Source organism: Equus asinus, unplaced genomic scaffold (genome assembly GCF_041296235.1).
Source record: "Equus asinus isolate D_3611 breed Donkey unplaced genomic scaffold, EquAss-T2T_v2 contig_193, whole genome shotgun sequence".
In the NCBI taxonomy this organism is placed as follows: Eukaryota; Metazoa; Chordata; class Mammalia; order Perissodactyla; family Equidae; genus Equus; species Equus asinus.
Window position 1 is genome coordinate 396,391 of NW_027224842.1, and position 23,219 is coordinate 419,609.

The following is a 23,219-nucleotide window of genomic DNA, read 5'->3' on the forward strand; positions in this document are numbered from 1 at the left end:
ATCTCTAAATTGTATTATATATTTTAATGCCTTTAATAACAGAAAATATCTCCACATCATTTTCTTTTCTTTTCTTTTCTTTTTCTTGGAGATGTAGAATCACCTTTCTAAACATCTCTTATAATACTGGGGATCTTTCAGGGCAGTTCAGGTATGAAGGTTCTTATGAAGGATGCATTTGGTGGCAAGTGACAGGAACCCAGCTCGAACTGGTGAGGAATTAATTGGCTCATCTAACTGAAAGGAGCTGCTTCTAGGTGTACCAACAATATGAGTATTAATCTGGAGCTCTCTCTCTCTCTCTCTCTTTGCATATTCAGAATCTGCTTTGCTCTATGATCATTCTTTGGAAGGCTTTTCTTATATGTCACAAAGATTGTCAACAGCAAGTCTGGGCTTAGCAACTCTAAAAGAAAGCAAGCTCTTTCCCAGTGATTCCAGGAAACACCATAAAGCTGACTCTCATTAGCCAGGTATGAGTCACTTGCTCATGCCTAGAACAGTCAGTGTGACCAGGGAAGGAGCTCCTCATTGTCTAGGCCTGTCCCCCTCTCTGGAACATTGGTGCAGTAGGGGGTTGGGGAGGTGAGGATGACGTGAGCCTCACATGAACCATGGATGGAGACTAGGGGAGCTGTGGATTCCACAAGAGAAAATTAGTGTGCTGTTGCCAAAAAAGGAGGGGAAGAGACACTTGGCAGGACAAAACTGTAAATACTCCTGTGGAAAAGACATTTATCCCCACGTTTTGTACACCTAGATTGCTCTTTTCCATCTCTTTCATTGTCAGCTGTCACTCGTGCTGTTGTCAGTTTGCTTCTTTACAATCTCTTCATTCGTTTGTTTTAATTTATAACGTCTTATCTTCTGAGGGTTTGGAAACCAGATGAGCAGAGTCATTAGAGTTGTTTTCAAAATAAGAGTTAATGGGCTCTGAATGAGGACTGGAGAGCCTCTCTCTGAGTAAGGGGTATAAACTTTCTACTTTTTAATGGATTTCATCACATTTCTTTTGGCCCTTCAAAAGTCATTTCTGGGGGCCAGCCCTGTGGCCGAGTGGTTAAGTTCACACGCTCTGCTTCGGCGGCCCAGGGTTTCGCTGGTTCAGATCCTGGGTGCAGACATGGCACCGCTCATCAGGCCATGCTGAGGCAGCGTCCCACATGCTGCAACTAGAAGGACCCACAACTAAAATATACAACTGTATACTGGGGGGAATCTGGGGAGTTAAAAAGCAGACAAAAAAAAAAAGATTGGCAACAGTTGGTAGCTCAGGTGCCAGTCTTTAAAAAAAAGTCATTTCTGCATATTTTCTGATTTCTTTGCCAAAACTGCTTTCTTAATAGGTGATATACTATTGTAATTTTAAGATCCAATGACTATGAACAGTAAATGCCATGAACACGGTTGCTTTAAGTAAAAGTTACATTTTTGTGATTTTTCTAAATTTAAGTGGGTTTCTGACGATAGCTTACGTGTTCTTTTGGAAATGAAAACAGCAGAGAATAAACAAAGCTGAGCAGCTGTAAGTTGCTTTACTGGACTTACTAAAAGACTGGCATTTTATTTTACCTTTCCTCTTTGTAATACTGCTCTGATTGCAGATAAGTAGTTTAGCATTCATGGTGGAGTTTAGGGGAGAATAGGGAAATTTTTTTGAAACACAAAACTATGTATTTCCACAAATATCATATACTGTGCAACACACCAAGTTTTGATCATTTATGTTAAAAAGGACCAGAATAACATTAATAAAATAAATTCTCAAAGGCTTCATTTTAGTCAATAGTTTATCTCTACTAGAAATAATCAGTTGTACTTGTTGGCTGTTTAAAAATACTCTTCGTAAGTAGCATAATTGGCTGATTTTGAGAATTTGGTGGAGGTAGTTCTAGTGGCGCTGCCCAAGAGTTTCTATGTAATTCTACTAAAGAAAAAGGTGAAGAAATGACAGTGGTGAGTGTTACATCCACCTAATCAAGAAGCTGGCCTTGACAGAAAGAAGTAAAAAATATGGTCAAAGAAAATCAATGGGCTTAAGTAATAAATTCTTCAAGGTTAATAGGAAAAGCAGAAGGATTCTTAGAGATTTATGATAATTAGAGAGAAGGAATATGAGTGGCTTATAACCAACACTGTTGGATGCTTATCGTGTGCATGGTTGGAACTACTCTTGTCTCCATTTTGTAGATAAGGAATTAGTTAGAAAGAGGCTAAGCGATTTGGTATATGATGGAGCTGAACTTCAGACCCAGGTTTGTCCAACTCCAGAGCCAGCAGACCTGGTCACTTACTCTGAGATGAAGGGTCATTCTCTACAGAGGGTAAAGGCCAAGCCCCATGGTTTTGGACGTGATATTCCAAATCTCTACCCTCCTCCCCCGTTACTCTCAGCCTCCTCCTACATGCAAAGTGGGAGCAGCAAAGTTTCCCTCACACCCCACTGGCTTTCATGCTTCTATGCCCTTAAGACAAGGGTTTTCTGAGCCCAACATTTTCCTGTCAAAATGCTGTTCTTTCTCATTATGAGTCTAAATTTTGGAATAAGTTTTTTAATTCAAAAAATTATATATACATATATATAATATGTCATCATATATGCATATGTTTATTATACATAATAAAAATCAAGCTGAAGGTTCTTTGAGATGCCTTTCTGGCTAACACTGTGTTTTGTAAGGAAGAAAAATGGTGGTGGTGATGGTGGTCGTGGTGGAAAGGATATAATTTTCTTTGAAATTTTAAATTCAAACATCTTGGCACTTTGTTAAACAGAAAATGATTCCTTGAGGCAGGAGTCCTGTCTAATTAATCTTTGTCTTTATGGCCTAGCATAGTGCCTGGCACATATTAGGCACTTAAATATGTGTTGAATTAGATTTTCCCTTATCTTACATAATTTTTCCTTTGGTCCTACCTAGGTTTGTAGTTTGTACCTCTACTATAATATTCATCATACATGTTGCATTAGGAATAACTTTGGTTACTAGTAAAAAGAAAACTTGACTAATAGTGGTTTAAACCATTACCTCAAAGCTTGGCAGCCCAAGACTGATGCAGCAACTCAAGGATGTCATCAGGGAACCCACTCCACTTCTGTACTCTCTTTGGTATAAGGCTTTTTATTCTCTTGGTGGAAAGAGGGCTGCTGTCCCCCAGGTAGTGTATCTACATCCAAGGAAGGAGAAAGGGAAATGTTAGAGGTGAAAAGTAAACAGTATGATTCTCAAAAGTCCTTCCCTTATTATTTGGGAATGAAAGCCCTTCCCAGGGACTCCCACTTATGTCTCATTACATAGAGCTGGGACACATGGCTACCTCTAGCTGCAAACATGGCTAAGAATTGGATTATGTGGCTTTTCAGCCTCTATAGCCTGGGCAGCCAGGGGAGAAAAGGTTGAAGTGGGTGTTTACGAAGCCAACCTTGTAGGTCTGCCCTACAAGTTTTTAGTTACTTGGTATAAGTTTATGTTTCCTGGCATACCATAAGCCTATGGAAAACAAAGAATGTGTTTTGGCAATCTTTGAGTTACCCATAATAACCAGCAGGAGACTACCATAGCACTTATAGTGTCTAAGACATTGTGGCTACTCAATCAATGTTGTATTTTTTTACTTTAATTCAGAAATAAGAGCCGGGCAGGAATTAGTGACTCTGGTTTCTCTGAAAATGATGGAGTCCATAGATTTCTCTTTGGTGACTCATTTCCTCTATCAACATTGGAAAATTACCTGGAGCTTTCCTGCTTCATCAAGTTGGCCCATTACAGAGGACAATTTAACAGTAATATTGCCTGGAATGTGTAAAGTATAACTCAAAAAACAGGATGGGAGAGAAATCATGAACATATGATGGTCAACAAGGGCTTTTTTAAGAGAGATAAAAAGGTAGATAAGCAATAGGATAATATATTGTAATCAAAGAAAAGATTAGCAATTGAAAGTTAAGAATAATCTAAAATATCTTAGCCATTCAGAGTTCTAAGGGGAAAAATAAGTACAATTCATTCCTTTAAATGGCTCAAATTGCTGTCTGATTCATTTTTTTAAATCCCAAATTGCTATTCTATATCTATATTGTTTCTCCTTCAGAACAGATCTTGTTCCTTTTCCCTCTATCATCTTACTCTTAATTATCAATCATGGAGAATGAAGATAAGACAATTGAACATGAAGATTTGGCACCATCCACAGAGATGAATAACATAGCCTCTACGGATCAAGAAACCCAGGTAAATCTGTGATCAAGTGTAGACCATCTCAACCATTTCCTTAAGGAAGGGACTTCCAAATCTATGATAGCAATGTGTCCTCTTCGTTCTCTGTCACTCAGTTAACAATTCTCCCATTCTTAATCCCCAAGCTTGTACAGTAGGTGTGACTACCAATTTTCCCAGTCATTTTAGCAGCTAGCCCTACATAAAACTGCAGAAATAGCCTGTGAAATGCTTTGTGTTTGCAGCCTAAACCCTAGAATGCTTCTGGTTTCTTCCCTCTCTGTTTTTATTGCTTAAATTTAAGTAGATGAATGAATGTGAATTGTTTTTCATCACAGATAGTTATTTTTTTTTCTGAACCACTTTGATATATTTACCAACTATTGCTTTGAATCATATCTTAAATAGGCTAATTTTTAAACAGTATTGCAAATGTAATGACATTGTATGTGACTCAGGCATTTATAATGCTACAACAGTGACTCAGTGGTAAACACCCCTAAGAGAGTTCTTGTTCCAAGCAGTAGCTGATTAGCTAGAAATGAAGCTGTATATTTCCCCTATGAACTGTTACCCTTAATTCTAAAAATGGAAATTTTATTCGTGATGTGGTGGCTCAGTGAGTATAAAAATGGACAGCAAATATACAGTTTTAAGTATTTTTTTAATTGCTTTAAACACAGGAGGAGACAGTTATGAACCTCAAAGGTTCAGAGGGAAATGAACCAACAGAAGGAAGTAGCCTATTGAGTAGCAGTGAAAAAAGGCTGCAGGAAACACCAACTGAATCAACTCATTTGCAAAGACTGAGACAAACATTTGCTTGCCCTCCACGTGGTTTACTGGATAGAGTGATAACAAATGGTATGTAAATGGTACGGGTGAATTCAGAAAGATGGTAAAAGATGAAGTTGTCATATAATGAAAGATTTCAAATAATATGGTTTAAAGGACAAAAAGAAGTTTATTTCTCTCACACATAAAAACTACTAGGTGGGGTCAGCCAGGTGGTGTACTGGTTAAGTTCACATGCTCCCTTTCAGCAGCCCAGGGTTTCACCATTCGGATCGTGGGTGTAGACATAGCACCCCTCATCCAGCCATGCTGAGGCAGCGTCCCACATAGCAGAACTAGAAAGATCTTCAACTAGGATATACAACTACGTACTGGGGCTTTGAGGAGGAAAAAAACAAGAAAAAAGAGGAAGATTGGCAACAGATGGTAGCTCAGGGCCAATCTTTCTCACCAAAAAAAGGATACCTTAAAACCATATTTAAAAAAAAAAGAGGGGTCGGCCCCATGGCCGAGAGGTTAAGTTGGCAAGCCCCACTTTGGTGGCCCAGGGTTTCACCAGTTCAGATCCTGGGCGCAGACATGGCACCACTCATCAAGCCACACTGAGCGGCGTCCCACATGCCACAATTAGAAGGACCTACAACTAAAAATACACAACTATGTACCAGGAGGCTTTGGGGAGAAAAAGGAAAAATAAAATCTTAAAGAAAAAAAGGGGAGAGTAGAAACGGGTGGGCTTCCCTTCTTAAAAGAAAAAAAAAAATTACTGGGTGAACAATTCACAATGGTATGTGTCTTTACTCCACACAGTCACTAGGGGCCCAGGCTGAAAAGCTCCACCATCTTCAACATGGAGGGCTTCCAAGAGCACTGTGGTCACCACCATTCCAGCTGTCAGAAAGAGGAAAAGAGCAGAGATCAAGGACCTTTTCCTCTTCTGCGTCAGAGTAATCTCACAGGATTATGTTAGACCTCCAATGAGAAAAGTGATTGAGAAATCAGTTGTAAACAGAAAAGCATTACATAAATGTTGGTTGTTATTACTGTTAAGTAATGCAACTAAGGTTTAAGCCAACACAGCTACACTTCCAAATGTCACATCATTTTATAAGGAAGAATCCTCGTTTGCAATTCAATTTATTCCCATAGAGCTGCTATTACTTAAAACATTTGGTAGGAGTGACGTCAGCAATATGGCTGAGTGAACTAGTCCCTTCCTCGCTCTCCCTTTTGAGTTATAACTAAATGGACACTTACTGACCAACAGAGGAAACCCACACAGCACAACAGGATGCCTGAGAGACACACGCAGCTATAAATCTGAGGGTGGGTGGACTGGCCCCCCAGGAAGTGATGGAGACAGGTGAGCACACCCTGTTCTCCCCACTAACCCTGTGCATGCAACACGAACACTCCAACCTGGTGCAAGCACCTGGAAAGTGGGAACACGCAGCAGGGCAACCATAAGAGGAGGCGGCGGTAACCCTTAGCCTGCACTCGTGGTTGATCTCCCAGTGGAGAGAGGGAGCCCACCACACCCCTGTGCGGTAAAGGAGCAGCCATAGCCCAGGTCCCAGCAGGGAAGCCCTGACCACCAAGCTCAGCAGCCCCACGGACTGCAGATCGTAAACAGGGACCTCAGCAGATTTACAAGCTGGGGCAAATACTTCGCAGGTGTGCATGAATGCTCACAGTGCAGCTGTGCTCCCAAAGAGGTAACCAGTCCAGGCAACTGTGGGAATAGGTGTGGCAGCTTTGAACCCACATGCACTTACTTTCCTGGCGGGGAGGGGGAGCCCACCATGCCCCAGGGCTGTCAAGGAGCAGCCATAGCTCAGGTCTCTGCCTGGAAGCCCTGCCCACCAAGCTCAGTAGCACCACGGACTGTGGATCATAAGGGACCTCAGCAGATTTTTGTGCTGGGACAAACACTTCCAGGCACACATGAGTGCTCCCAAAGAGGGAACATGTCCCAGGCAGCTGTGGGAATAGGTGAGGTAGCTTTGAGCCCACTGGTGATCACTTTCCGGTGGAGAGGGGGAGCTCAGAGTGCCCCTGAGGCACCAAAGAGTGGCCCTAGCCTAGTGAGGAAGCCCCGCCTGACAAGGACAGTCCACACAAGTGCCTGAATGCATCCCAGGCTGGGGCAAGCACCCATAATACCCCCACAGCTTCCAGCAGATGGGGTACGGCCAGAAACACTACACCTGCTCCCTGCTAGCGGTAACAGGGGGAATCTGCATCCTAAGAATACCACAAATGCCACAACAAAAAATTAGTTCATCAAACACCATGAGAAACTGCAGCAACAATTCAGACCAGGAGGAAAATGACAATTCTCCAGAAACCAACATGGAAGATACAGAAATATACAAGCTAAATGACCGAGAATTCAAAATAGCCATCATAAGGAAACTCAACGATTTACAAGAAAACACAGAAAGACAGTTCAAGGAGCCCAGCAACAAAATGGATCTCTTCACCAAAGAGATTAAAACTATAAAAAAAATCAAGCAGAAATTCTGGATATGAAAAACACAAATAATAATCTAGAATCATTAAGAAATAGAATTGATCTTATGGAGGAAAGAATTAGTCTTCTTGAGGATAAAAATGTAAAAATTCTACAGGTGGAGGAGGAGACAGAACTAAGATTTTTTCAAAATGAAGGAATTCTTCAAGAAATATCTGACTCAATTAGGAAAAGCAACATAAGGATTATAGGTATCCCAGAGGGAGAAGGGAGGGAGAAAGAAGCAGAGAGCTTATTCAAAGAAATAATTGCTGAGAACTTCCCAAACATGGGGATGGTTTCAGATTTACAGATAAACGAAGTTAATCGTATGCGCAACTTTATCAATGTGAAAAGACCCTCTCCAAGGCATATAATAGTAAAAACGGCAAAAGTTTGGGATAAACAAAGAATATTAGGAGCAGCAAGGTACAAGAAGATAACCTACAGAGGAAGCCCCATCAGGCTTTCAGCAGATTTCTCAGCAGAAACCTCACAGGCTAGGAGAGAATGGAATAATATATTCAAAATACTGAAAGACAAAAACTTTCAGCCAAGAATACTCTATCCAGCAAAACTTTCCCTCAGATACAATAGAGAAGTGAAAGCTTTCCTGGATGAACAAAAGCTGAGGGAGTTCACTGCCACCAGACCTCCCCTACAAGAAATAATTAAAGATGCCCTCACACTGGCAACAAAAAGGTGAAGGTCTACAAAGCTCTGAGCAAGAAGGTAAATAGACAGACATGATCAGAAACCTGCAGCTCTCTACCAGAATAGGAAGGTAAAGACTCAATTACAACTTAAAAGAGAAAGGGAAAGAAAGCATCAGAAGCAATGATAAACACTTCAACTTAGCCACAAACTCAGGAAATTAAAAACAGAGCATTGTGTAACAGCAATTACCCAGAAGGGGAGAGGAAATGGAAGGAACTTGCTTAGGTTAATGGCGATAAGAGGCTATGAGAAAATGGACTGTCTCATCTCCAATATCTTTGATACAATCCTCACGGTAACCACTAAACAAAAAAATCAGAGCAAAACCACAATTCACAAAGAGAGAGAACTGAGAAATCCCTCTTGGAAAACCAACAAAATGAAATGGCAGTCAGAAATGCAAAGGAAGAGAAACAGTGGAAACATAGAACAACTAGAAAACGAGATAAAATGGCAGCATTAAGCCCTCATATAACAATAATCTCTCTAAATGTAAATAGACTGAACTCTCCAATCAAAAGACATAGAGTAGCTGGATGGATTAAAAAACAAGACCCAACAATATGCTGCCTCCAGGAAACGCACCTCAGCTACAAAGACAAACATAGGCTTAGAGTGAAGGGATGGAAGACAATACTTCAAGCTAATGGCCAACAAAAGAAAGCAGGGGTTGCCATACTTTTTATCAGACAAGGCAGAGTTCAAGTTAAAAAAGACAATGAGAGACAAGGAGGGGCAGTATTTAACGATAAAAGGGAAATTCCATCGAGAGGACATAACACTTATTAATATATATGCACCTAGCACAGGGTCACCAAAGTACATAAAGCGATTATTAACAGACCTACAGGGAGAAATTAAGAGCAACACAATCACAGTAGGGGACCGCAGCACCACACTTACTTCAAGGGACAGATCATCCAGACAGAAATTCAACAAGGAAATTGCAGATTTAAATGAAACACTTGACCAGATGGAGTTAATGGACATATATAGAGCATTCCATCCAAAAACAGCAGAATATACGTTCTTCTCAAGTGCCCATGGAACATTCTCAAAGATAGACCATATGTTGGATAACAAGGCCAGCCTCAATAAATTCAAGAAGATTGAAATCATCCCAACCATCTTTTCTGACCACAATGCTAGGAAGCTAGAAATCAACCACAAGAACAAAACTGGGAAAGTCGGAAATATGTGGACATGCTATTGAACAACCATTGGATCATTGAAGAAATCAAAGAGGAAATTAAAAATTAACTGGAGACAAATGAAAATGAAAATACAACATACCAATTCTTATGGGATGCAGCAAAAGCAGTCATGAGAGGGAAATTCATAGCAACACAGGCCCACTTCAACAAGCAAGAAAAATCTCAAATAAGTAATCTTAACATACAGCTAACAGAGCTAGAAAAAGAAGAACAGATAAAGCCCAAAGTCGGCAGAAGGAGGGAAATAATAAACATCAAAGCAGAAATAAATGAAATATAGACTAAAAAAGCAGTAAAAAGGATTGATGAATCTAACAGCTGGTTCTTTGAGCAGATAAACAAAATTGACAGAACCTTAGCCAGACTCAACAAGAAAAAAAGAGAGAAGGCTCAAATAAATAAAATTAGAAATGAAAGAGAAATTACAACAGATACGGAAGAAATACAAAGGATTATAAGAGACTATTGTGAAAAACTGTATGCCCACAAATTTGATAACCTAGAAGAAATGGATGGATTCCTATACTCATATAACCTCCCAAAACTGAATCAATAAGAAACAGAATCTGAACAGACCAATCACAAGTACAGAGCTTGAAAGAGTAATCATAAACTTCCCAAAAAACAAAAGTCCAAGACCAGATGGCTTCTCTGGAGAATTGTACCAAACATTCAAAGAAGATTTAGTACCTATTCTCCTCAAACTATTCTGAAAAATTGAAGAAGAGGGAACATTTCCTAACACATTCTGTGAGGCCAACATTACCCTGATACCAAAACCAGACAAAGACAACACGAAGAAGGAAAACTACATGCCAATATCACTGATGAACTTAGATGCAAAAATCCTCAACAAAATATTGGCAAACTGAATACAGCAATACATTAAAAGAATCATACACCATGATCAAGTGGGATTCATTCCAGGGATGCAGGGATGCTTCAACATCCATGAATCAATCAGTGTGATACACCACATTAACAAAATGAGGAATAAAAATCACATGATCATCTCAATAGATGCAGAGAAAGCATTTCACAAGAGCCAACATCCATTTATGATAAAAACTCTCAATAAAATGGGTATTAAAGGAAATTACCTCAACATAATAAAGGCCATATATGACAAACCCACAGCCAACATCATACTCAATGGGGAAAAACTGAAAGACATTCCTCTGAGAACAGGAACGAGACAATGGTGCCCACTCTCACCACTCTTATTCCACATATTACTGGAGGTTTTGGCCAGAGCAGTTAGGCAAGAAAAAGAAAAGGAATCCAAATTGGAAAGGAAGAAGTGAAACTTTCACTATTTGTAGATGATGTGATTCTATATATAGAAAACCCTAAAGAATCCACCAGAAAACTCCTAGAAATAATCAACAACTACAGCAAAGTTGCAGGGTACAAAATCAATTTTAAAAAATCAGTTGCATTCCTATACGCTAACAATGAACTAGCAGGAAAAGAAATCAAGAATACAATCCCATTTACAGCTGCAAGAAAAAGAATAAAATACCTAGAAATAAACTTAACCAAGTAGGTGAAAGATGTGTACACTGAAAACTATAAGTCATTACTGAAAGAAATTGAGGAAGATGTAAAGAAATGGAAAGATTTTCCATGCACATGGGTTGGAAGAAGAAACATAGTCAAAATGTCCATACTACCTAAAGCAATCTACAGATTCAGTGCAATCCCAATCAGAATCCCAATGACATTCTTCACAAAAATAGAACAAAGAATTCAAAAATTTATATGAAACAACAAAAGACCCCAAATAGCCAAAGCAATCCTGAGAAAAAAGAACAAAGCTGGAGGTATCACAACCCTGACTTTAAAACATACTACAAAGCTACAGTAATCAAAACAGCGTGGTAGTGGCACCAAAACAAACAGATCAATGGATCAAAATTGAAAGCCCAGAAATAAAACCACACATCTATGGACAGTTAATCTTTGACAAAGGAGCAAAGAATGGAGAAAGGAAAGTCTCTTCAATAAATGGCGTTGGGAAAACTGGACAGCTACATGCAAGAGAATGAAAGTAGACCATTATCTTTCACCACACACAAAAATTAACTCCAAATGGATTAAAGATTTGAATGTAAGAACTGAAACCGTAAAACCCCTACAAGAGAAAACAGGCAGTACACTCTTTGACTTTGGTCTTAGCCACATCTTTTTGAATACCGTGTCTACTCGGGTAAGGGGAACAAAAGAAAAAGGTAACAAATGGGACTACATCAGACTAAAAAGCTTCTACAAAGCAAAGGAAACCATCAACAAAATGAAAAGACAACCCACCAACTAGGAGAAAATATTTGCAAATCATTTATCAAACAAGGGGTTGATATCCAAAGTACATAAAGAACTCACACACCTCAACAAAAAAAAAAAACAACCCGATCAAAAAGTGGGCAGAGGATATGAACAGACATTTTCAAAGGTAGATATACAGATGGCCAACAGGCACGTGAAAAGACGCTCAACATCACTAATTGTTAGGGAAATACAAATCAAAACTACAATGAGATATCTCCTTACACCAGTCAGAATGGCTGTAATTGCCAAGACCAAAAACAACAAATGTTGGACAGGATGTAGAGAAAAGGGAACCCTCATCCACTGCTGGCGGGAATGCAAACTGGTGCAGCCACTATGCAAGACAGTATGGAGATTCCTCAAAAAACTAAAAATAGAACTACCATGTGACCCAGCTATGCCACTACTGGGTATCTACCCAAACAACTTGAAATCAACAATCCAAAGTAACATATGCACCCCTGTGTTCATTGCAGCGCTATGCACAATAGCCAAACATGGAAACAATCCAAGTGCCCAACGACCAATGACTGGATAAAGAAGATGTGGTACATATATACAATGGAATACTACTAAGCCATAAAAAGACAAAATCTTCCCATTTGCAACAACATGGATGGACCTGCAGGGTATTATTTGCTAAGCGAAATAAGCCAGACTAAGAAAGACAAACACCATATGATTTCACTTATATGCAGAACATAAACAAACACATGGACAAAGAAAATAGTTCAGTGGTTACCAGGGGAAGGGGGCTGGAGGGTGGGCACGAGATGAAGGGAAGCACTTATGTGGTGACAGACAAGAAATAATGTACAACTGAAATTTCACAATGATGCAAACTATTATGAATCTCAATTTAAAAAAAAAAAATATTTGGAAGATTTTTCCTTGAGAATTTATCTCAGCACAATTTTGGATATTGTTAGAGTTGGGGTATATTTGTCTTTTAGGAATGGATTTGGTCTTTGGAGGCAGCCAAACATTAAGCTGATATCAATTTGATTAATAAATGGATGTTCAGATTCAGTAATGCTGTTTTTTGTTCAAAAAAGAAGTGTGTGAATGTACCTGTGTGTGTATGTACGCTCTGAAGCTCACGAAATGAAAATGAAAGACATTTTACCATTCTCAACTGGAACAATGGTATGTTATACTTTAGACTCTGGATATGTTTTTACTGAAATTAGTTAATTTTCTAAACTAGCATGAGAAAAAAATCTCAAACTTTATTTAAAACACATGGAGAAAACCAGGTTCCAAAATGTACACTAGTTCATAAGGCAACAGATAATTTAATACCTTTTCTGTCCTTTTTATTATTTTTTTAAACTTTTACCCTTCAAATTATGGCACATTTCTAGTTAAAACATTTACAGGAAAACTGATACAGATTGACATAGGAAAGGTGTAAATGAACGATGTGGTCTGGAGACTCACTGTTTTGAGTTCTGTAATCGTTGTCCATCAGCTGCCTGAGAAGTGGACTCACGTGTGTGAGCACCTCTTCCCTTGTTTTCTGTACTTCTGTTCCTGAGGCTCACAAGAGGGCTTTCTCCTATACTCCTTCCTGTGCCCATTCAGAATACATAAGTATTTGTCTTAAGAAGTCAATCTTACATGTGAAAAAATGATTTTCCAAAATCATAAATGAGAAGTAAATTATTAACTAAATTAAAGATGATTTAGAGAAACCTTATACACATATATTTACTGTGTATTTAGAACTGAATTTTGAGTATGGGAGAGGAAAGGAAAATTAGAGATTTTTTTTAAAAGTGGTCTTGAAGTAGAAAACTACCTTGCTGAATTTAGTATAAAATCAGGTTCATGCTGTGATACAGTAAAATTTAGTAGCTGGTAATTCCTACTTTCCCATTATACCTTCAATACTGTATAGAAATTTCAGCCCCTATAGCCAACTGGAAAATACTGAAGGCCTTAAGTTATTTATTTCATTGTAACATCATCATAAGCCTAGAAAATCAGGAAGAATTCTGTGAGGATGTAAAAACTGGGGCATTAGATTCAGTCTCTAGCAGTATGGTAGACAAGATTCAGTGAACAATTCTCTCACTTATGCCAAGATGAAAACAGTATTTTAAGTCTTTTTAAATGTACCTTTTTTCTGTGAAGAAAACAGGAAGTCATTGGACACCAAAACCAAACTGAGCAGAGGAGATAAATATGCACTCAAGCTGGCCTTCACCCTGGAGGCTTCTGCAAAACACCTGTGAGCTTGAGAGTCATTCTGAGGCCCTGAGAGCATAGGGGGCTGCGCTGGAGCTGGTCCAGGTGGGCAGAAGTCTCAGGAGCATTCATCCTCCCTCACCCACACAAAGCTGGAGCCCAGCGTGGCAGCTGCAGATGGGGCCTGCACCCACACCTATCTCAACTATGGTGCTGGCTGGGGGAGAGGAGCGTCCCACTAAAAATGTGTAACTCCATGCTGATCTGTGCTCCAAATTCACATAAAAAACACAAGCTGAAAATATATCTAAAAGTGATCCCAGATTGGAAGCTTCTAAGCACATGGTAGAAGCAAATGCAGATCCGATCCAGGAAAACTCACATTCAACCTAAGGCTCCAACAATCCCCAAAGGTAAAGTTCCAAGGAAGAGGTCACTGTCACAACAAATTTTAAAAGATCACAACATGCACAAGGAAACAGAGATTTCAAAAATTTGCATTATCAGAAAATAGAAAATATTTTTGGTATCTGTAAAGAAATTAAAGAGGAGATAGCAAATATAAGTACAAAACAAGGAACTATTTTTAAAAAATAAACAAACATTTTGCTAACGACCAAGTCGAATTTCTAGAAATGAAAGATATAGTACAGTAATTGAAATGTAAAACTCAGTGGATAGATGAAGCAGTGGGTTAAGTGACAAGAGAATTGGTGAACTAGTAAGAGATCTGAAGAGATTATCTAGAATGCAGTTCACACAAAGATGGAAAATGTGAAAATGAGGGATAGCAACATGGAGAAGAGTATGACTGTCTGATCTTAGTTCCAGAAAAAGAGAATAGAGAATGGAGAAGAGGAAATATTTGAAGAAATGAAGACTGAGAATTTTCCAGAATTAGTGAAAAACTTAAATCCCAAGCAAACCGAAAGGAAGTCATACCTAAATACATCAAACTGAAATTGCAGAAAACCAAAGAAAAGGAAAAAATCTTAAAAACAGCCAAAGAAAAAGAATTCCCTAAAAAAGCAGAAATTAGACGTAAAAGCAGCAATGAAAGCCAGAAAGCCAAAGAGTAATATTTTCAAGGACCTGAGAGAAAGTAACTCTCAACCTAGAATTGTATATGCAGAAAAACTCTGTCTTAAGAATGAAAATGAAGATAATTTCAGACAAAACTAAGACTTTACTACCAACAGAGCCTTATGAGAAACATAACATGCTTTGCTACAGAGAGTTTCTGTACCATCAATTAGCTCTTATGCGATGGTAAATAGGGAATTGTGTGAGTGCCAGATGGAATTTGCATTTTTGTACATAATTTTTCCTGTCACCTTAGTATTTTTCATCATCAAGCAATAGCAAGTGAATACAAAGTGAATTGAAAACAAAAATCAGATAGATGTTTTCTTACAATTAAAGATAAAGCCTTATCAACTTGAGGACCTTTTAAAAAGCTGAAATCTCTGTGAAAGTGCGTTCTTTTTGGGCAGTTAGTTGCTGGTTTAGGGGCTTCAAAGACTTTTTAAACTTCCCACAATGTTAAGCTATCTAATGAAACCACACGTGGATGAAGAAGCTGACAGTACAGGTGAAGAAGCTGCCAACACTTTTCCCTCAGTTAAAAACAAACAAACCTTTGTTTGATGAATAAGCTACAATCTGCATAAGATTTTGATGGAGCTGCTCTCTATTTAAAGCAAATGCCCTCAAGATTCTACATCTCGGGAAAAAGGAAGTGTGGTTCCAGGGTTTAAGTCTGCAAAGAAGAGACTGACTTTAGATGCGATGTCAGTAGAGATTTAACTGTGCTGATACTGTATTAGAATTGTTACTGTTTTTTAGTGCTTTGGTCACAAGTTTTGAGTTTTGAGTTTTGGGTCGTCTGCTCCAACTCTGTTTTTCCCATAAGTCTTTTTGTTTTCAGTGTCTGATTTTGTAGAACACAAGGTTTTTGAAACAGGGAAACATATTTTGCATTCTAACAGAAATGCCTCTACTAAAGCAAATACTTCAGGTAACCAGATGATTGTCCCAGAGGAAAGGTTTGAGGTGCCACAATGAATGATGGCCCCCCCAAAAAGGTAAGTATCTGAGTAATTCTAAACAAACGTCAACATAGAAGAGAAACAATGCTAATGTTTAATTCAAGGCAGAGCTAAAATAGGGGAGTGTGGTTGTTCAAGTATTCTCATGCTCCTGTGAAGAGGTTAAAGATAGTGATTGTTTCTCTTTTTATTAACTACTGATATATTTATAGTAAAATTAAAAAGAATAATAAGGGAATGGTAAAAAGAAAAAAGTTCAAGGTAGTAGTTGTAGCAGTGTGGAAGGCGATGGGGGATGGGATTAAGAGGAACACAGAGGTGCCTTCAAGGCACTGGTAGTATCCTATTTCTTCAGATGGTTGGTAATTACCCAGTTGTTCATATCACTGGTGTTCTTCAAAACTTACACATGGTTGTAAATATTTGTATGTGTATTCAGTATTTATTTTTAAAAACTTTTAGATTATATCAAAACCGACATATGACAACTTATTGATAGAAGTTTTCCTGGTTTATTTCAGTTACCATCCTTGTTCTTCTGTGGGCTGTAGTGTGGTCAATTACTGGCAGTGAATGTCTTCCTGGAGGAAACCTATTTGGAATTATAATCCTGTTCTATTGTGCCATCTTTGGAGGGAAACTTTTGGGGCTCATTAAGTTACCTACGTTGCCTCCACTGCCTCCTCTTCTTGGTAAGTACCAAACACTTCCTGTGTCCTTCAGAGTAAATCATATTTTTAAAATAGTAGTTTGGGAAATAAAGGAATAAACTATTTCTGTATTTGCTGTGCTGGCCCTTAAAGCTGATTGTTAAATTGTGATGAGTTTTATGAGCCAGTTGGTAAACAGCAATTTGAAAATTAAATTATATATACTTACAATTAAATAACTTGCATTAAACACAAGAGCAATACTCAAAACCAATCACTTCTTAATTATTTTACTACATTTTCCTCTTATCTCTCCTCTTGAGATTATGGAAATACTATATCACGGTGTGTCACTGCCCATCTGTTCCCAGCTCCACGTTCAATGACGTCAGGTTGGTAGGTTAACATCAGCCCTGGTAGAAGTATCTGTAATACAGAAATCAGCAAATGCTGCAGCCCAGGGCTTAATATGTTGTCAGTCACTCACATCATTGACAAACGAGTGAAGTTCCAACATGTATTACAAAACTATTCTTCCAGAGGCCATGAGAACTGTGCAGATACGACACGTAAAAATTAGTCTTAAAACTAGGTATTATATCTTTAATGTTTCTTTTAAAAATTCCATATTACAAAATTTCAGTGTACTACTTTCAGTATACCACAAAAGACATTTTGTGTCCCTTTCTCACAGATTTATAAATCATTAAGTTTTATTTAAAAACCATGTACCTTTTACACATGCATATTTGCACACATCTCCTTTTTTTATTTCAAAAGATTGGCCCTCGGCTAACATCTGTTGCCAATCTTCTTTTTTTTTTTATTTCTTCTTCTCCTCAAGGCCCCCCAGTACATAGTTGTATATTCCAGTTGTCGGTTCTTCCAGTTCCTCTATGTGGGACACCACCTCAGCATGGCCTGATGAGCGGTGCTAGGTCAGTGCACAGGATGCGAACCAGTGAGACCCTGGGCTGCCAAAGCAGAGTGCATGAACTTAACCACTCAGCCACAGGGCCAGACCCCCCCCACACACACACATTTCCTAAGTAAAAATTTTTTTCTATTAGTGAGGACCTCAGGATTGGTTAACATAGACCAAAATTATTTTCTTGTGAATTTGTGGTGAGCAATTGAAACTAAATGTAAAAAGAAGTAGAATTATTTACATCTTACTCTACACTGTTTCTCAATATATTTTTCAATTTAGGTAAAATTCAAGTTATTTCACTTAATTCATATTGTTTATCATGGGTGCTTTTTGTTAAAGTTTTTAATTGAATTATTATGACAATGGGTTGTTTCTAGGCCAGCCCGGTGGTGTAGTGGTTGAGTTCCGTGCACTCTGCTTCAGTGGCCCAGGTTCGTGGGTTCCGGTCCTGGCTGTGGACTACACCCTTGTCAGCTATGCTGTGGTGGCGTCCCACATACAAAATAGGGGAAGCTTGGCACAGATGTTAGCTCAAGGCAAATCTTCCTCACCAAAAAACAAAAGGGGGGCTGTTTCTAAATATGCCTGTGTGCTATGATAAAGGGTTGGCAAACCATCTCTTCTTGTAAATAAGATCTTATTGGAACACACTCATGCTCATTCATTTACATATTGTCTGTGGCTGCTTTTATACTACAGTGGCAGGGCTGAGAACTTATAACAGACACCATGTGGCCCACAAAGCCTGCAGTGTTTCTTGTATGGCCCTTTACAGAAAATGTTTACTAACCCCTGCATCTAAGTCAGAGCTTCTCACACTTTATTATCCAGAGAATGACCTTGGATCTTGTTAAAATGCAGACTCTAATTCAGTAGGTCTGGGGTGAGGCCTGAGATTCTGCCTTTCTAATAAGCTCAAAGACCACACTTTCCACAGAAAAATCATAAGTTTTCAAACCTGGCTGCACGTAGGAATCATCTGGGAAATTTTTTAAAAAGCTGATGCCTGGGACCCACCCCAGAGATTCTGAACTAATTGAATGGAGTAGCCCTGGGTATCAGAATTTTTAAAAGCTCCCCAGGTGATTCTAATATGCAACCTAAGTTGAGGACTACTGTTCTAGACGCCATGAAAAGGCCCTTTACACCTCATCCTTCTCTTTTCCACTCCATGCCTGTTATTACAACAAGCAAAATACACATGTTGCAAAATGATAAATCCTTGGGCTTTGTGATTACATGAAATCTCCTGAGGTCACTGAAATCATTCTTAAAAGTCACGTACGTAATGTGTCTTACCATCCCTTTCTATAGTGGTACGCTTGTGACAGAAGTTTACTGGCTCTTAGCGTATTAGGGCCAGTATCTAAAACTGAAACATTATCTGAATCCATAAAGAAGACTTGTTAAGACAGACATGTGTGGTGATCTCCTATTCCATATTTTTAAAAATTCATTGAAATAATTGCCAGAGATGGAGGATGAAGGAGCATTTTTTATTCCAAAAATGAATGTGAAAACAACTTTCCTAGGACACTGTTTCCTTTGCTGATGGTCTGGGTTGCTGGAAATTTTTTTCAATAATGATTTGCTTCAAAATAACTTGAGAGTAGATGAAATAAGATTGGCCATGTATTGATAATTTTTGCATGTTTTAAAAAATTTCCGTAATAGAAATTAAGGAGGAAAGAAGAATACTCCTTATCAAAGAAGGTATTCTTTTCTCCACACCCAAGGGAAAGGCCCCCCCCAGGGGCTCAGAGGCCAGAGGGGGCGCCTTCCTAATCACAGTCAGGTGGCCACATCAACGGAGGCCATCGGCAAACAGAACTGTCTCAGGGAAATTGTTTGTACATTCATCTCAGAAATGAAAAATGCTCCTTCATCCCCTCCAAAACTCCAAAAGAAACTCCTACATATTTGTGAGTTCTTATTAGACTATTATTCCTTTTGATTTCAGGTAGTTGTATGCTATAATCAATTTAGGGCTGGTTTAGATTCACATTTTAAGTTTCAGTAAAGAACTGTTGACAAATTAATGAAATGTAAGGTTAGTGCAGCATTTTTGGCTGGTAATTCATTAATATCTATAAAAATGATATACACTGTACCCTGGAGCCTAACATTTCCACTGCTAAGAATTATCCTATGGATATACTTGCACAAACCTACAAATATGTAAGCTCTATGTGGACAAGGCCCATGTTGGTGTAGCTCGCCTCTGCATTACCAGGGTAGAGTAAGGGTCTGGCATGCAGTTAATAAATACTGTGCTCATTTCAGCACTGTTTGTAATGAAAAGTCTGGAAAGTTCCTTCAAGTCCCTTACTTAGTCCAAAAATTATGGTACTTCCACACAACGAGAAACTATTCCAACTATTAAAAAAAACAAGGCAAATATATATGTGCATCATTGGGAATATGTCCACGATATATTGTTAAGTGGAAAAGAAACAGATTATACAATGGTATTTAAACATGCTCTCATTTGTGTCCAGTGCAAAAGAGCACACGTACACACACACAGAGAAGCATGCTTTAATAGGTAGAGAAACTTTCTGGAAGGGCACAGAAAACTCTGGACAGTGGAAACCTTTGGGGAATGAAGCTGGAAAGTTGCACTTGGGGTAGGACATGTACTGGTCACTTTACATTGTCTGTCATGGTTTAATTTTATCATGAGCAAATATATTATTATTCTTTTAAAAACAGCTATTGTAGGCTGGTTCTTACTTTCAAAAATTCTAGAAAGATCATGACTGCAGAATTCATAACTTCTTCTAGATTAAATGGCAGCAATGAGAAATGCCTGGAAGAGATGCTTCCTTGCCTAATGGTGTCTGGAACAAGTCACAAAAAGCTATACTTGTAATTCATCTCTATTCTCATAAGCTTACATATAAAACAACCCAAAGTTAGTAAATTTATTTAGTCCTTTGAAGTGTGGTCCATATAAGGACGTGGTAAGAAAAGAGTCCTGCTGGAGAAGAACGGAGTGTGGACGGCTTGCAGTCTCTGAGGAGAAATCCTTCCCCTATCTGGGCATGTGGTATCAGGGAGGGCAGGATTCTCTGACAAACTACCCGGCTTCCTCAGGCACACTCAACTACTTGCAGTTCCCAGAATGTGTCACACTTTCCCTTCATACCTTGGAAGAAACTGTTATTTCTCCCAGAAACTTCTCAACTTCTCCAGCCCCTTCTTCATTCCCCTTCCCCTTCTTTGGCCCCTGCTGACTCACCCTTCCTTGTCTCAGCTTGTATAAGGCCTCCTCATGCTTCCATAAAATTGAGGTTGCCCCCATAGACTGAAAGCTTGTTGAGGGATAGTACTGAGCCTTTGTTCATTGCAATATCTCTAATACCTACTATAGTGTCGAAAGTACCGAAGGCATTTGATAAATGTTGAATGGCTGAAGGAAAGAAGAGTCACCAGCTGACATGACAGAACAATGTCTATTTCATGATAACTCACTTCTAAGCCTTTGCAAAGCAGGTTATATGTTTTTTATTAAATTATCTGGTTTGAAAATAGGTAAAATAGAGCCCATATAGGTATTGATATTTCAAGTAATCTGGCATGGTAAATAATTTTAGAATCTTTCTGCTGTTTGCATACAAAGAGATGACTGAATTGGGCCTTGTATTAAAACATTTTATATTCAGAATTTGATCATACTTTCTACCCAAATACTACATCCTGTTTCTCTCTTTCAGGTTCAATTATTAATGAATTATTAATTATTCTAATCTTTCATTTTTATCTGCATATTAAAGCCTTTTCTTAGCTCCTGTAATTTTTTTTTTCATTAAAAGTTTGACATAATTTCATCTAAGGACTAAGCATAAAAGAAGTGGTTCCTGGGATTATAATCCTGGGATAGTCTCTTCTACATCTAAAGTACTGAAAATATTTTCTGTATTTGAAAACTAAAGATTTGTTTGATTTCTCCATCCCAGGCATGCTGCTTGCTGGGTTTCTCATCAGAAATATCCCTGTCATCAATGATAACGTACAGATCAAGCAGAAGTGGTCTTCCGCTTTGAGAAGCATAGCACTATCTGTCATATTGGTTCGTGCTGGCCTTGGGCTTGATCCACAGGTATTGAAGTATAAATTTCTAATTATTGACTTGGAATTTTGTTCTTCCAATATTGCAAGTATTTAGAATGACTGAGCTTTAGGAAATGGATGTGGACACTTTGCACAGCATTCAGAACGACAGAATGAAATTTATTTCATACAGGACTGTCCCCAAAAGATGTTCCCATACTCTCTCTTGGAGAAAGGTGGAGTTACTGTCTATCTAGGGACAGCACCAAGAATAAAGGCTCCCCTTTTCTCTGACAGAGATACAGGCCGTAGTTATAAATAAGGGTTGTGAGAGAGAAGACATCATATTTTTGGTGTGGAAAGCCCTATACGAGTGTTTAGGACTAACTATGCTGGCTCAGAAAACTGCCTAGCATACAGAATGAGTCTCAAAGTGTGCTTTTTTCGTGTTTGCTTTTGAAAGCAGGAATGAATGTTCTTGAGGATTGCCTTTACATCCGGTTCATTCTGGGGCCACAAATTATACATATGGCCAACACCGAGACGGTTAGATCAGCTAGTGTGGAGGTTATGAGCACAGACTCTGAAAGCAGCCTGGCCGAGCTCAAACCAAGCTCCACCACTCACTAATTTCATGATCTTGGAGAACAGCTTTAACTTGTGCCTTTTTGGATGAGAAAATCTAAACAATGATGATAATATTATCCCCTGTGTCATAGGTTGCTATGAGGACTAATAAGCCAACTCTAAAACACTTAGAACACTGAAATGTTTGTTAAATAAAACTCATTACCTGGAAAATTCATGATGGATGATCCAGACAGTCTGAACACTGAAGAAAAAGCATTTAATGTCATTCTCTCTGTGTGTCTTTAGAGGGTTATTTCGTATGTCTATTTTTATATTTCAGGCCCTGAGGAAGCTGAAGGGTGTCTGTGTAAGATTAGCCATGGGTCCCTGTCTTGTGGAGGCATGCTCATCTGCTCTTCTTGCCCACTTCCTAATGGGTTTGCCGTGGCAATGGGGATTTATACTGGGGTAATGATTTTTCTTTGTCGTATGAAAATACACACGGACATTTAGGACTTTCTCTGACGCTATATAAGTGAATGCATAATATTTTCGTAAGGACATCAGAAAATACAATACAGATATTCCAGCATAATATTATGACTATTAATATACCAGCATATAAACATTATAACTTCAAAATATAGTGTATGTCTTTGTAGGTGCTAACTTTGACAGTTTTATAATAATTTAAACTATTGAGGAAGTAATAGACTTTTATTATGCCTGATTCCATGCCAGTGAGAGATGCCAGATCTCTCCTCAAAGTCCATACAAAGGATAACGAATGCTCAACGGTGATCCACACCTAGCACAGGCCTCCTCCTCCTTTCACCAGGCTCTTATGATTATCTGTTCTGCTGTATTTTCCTCCTGCTGTTAGTTCTTTCTTCTTCTTCTTCTTCTTCTTCTTTTTTTTTTGGTGAGGAAGATTGGCCCTGAGCTAACATCTGTTCCCAAGCTTCCTCTTTTCTTTTTTTTTCTCCCCAAAGGC

At 38.6% G+C, this 23,219-nt stretch overlaps 1 protein-coding gene across 11 annotated transcripts in view; it reads left to right on the forward strand.

The window, feature by feature from the left end:
• LOC123284050 (sodium/hydrogen exchanger 9B2) overlaps nt 1-23,219 on the forward strand; it is a 55,161-nt gene that overhangs the window by 9,077 nt on the left and 22,865 nt on the right. For 6 of the 11 annotated variants that reach the window (XR_011500259.1, XM_070503462.1, XM_070503468.1 and 3 more), the window contains 5 exons: nt 4,093-4,232; nt 4,901-5,081; nt 16,543-16,713; nt 21,562-21,704; nt 22,566-22,693. Coding sequence is in view for 10 of the 11 variants with exons in the window: in XM_070503462.1 (XP_070359563.1) it covers nt 4,143-4,232; nt 4,901-5,081; nt 16,543-16,713; nt 21,562-21,704; nt 22,566-22,693 (713 nt within the window). In the remaining variant the exon portion in view is untranslated. Of the gene's footprint in view, nt 1-4,092; nt 4,233-4,900; nt 5,082-6,350; nt 6,376-16,542; nt 16,714-21,561; nt 21,705-22,565; nt 22,694-23,219 lie in introns of those variants that run through there. The other 5 variants (XM_070503465.1, XM_070503464.1, XM_070503466.1 and 2 more) reach the window with 3 other exon arrangements.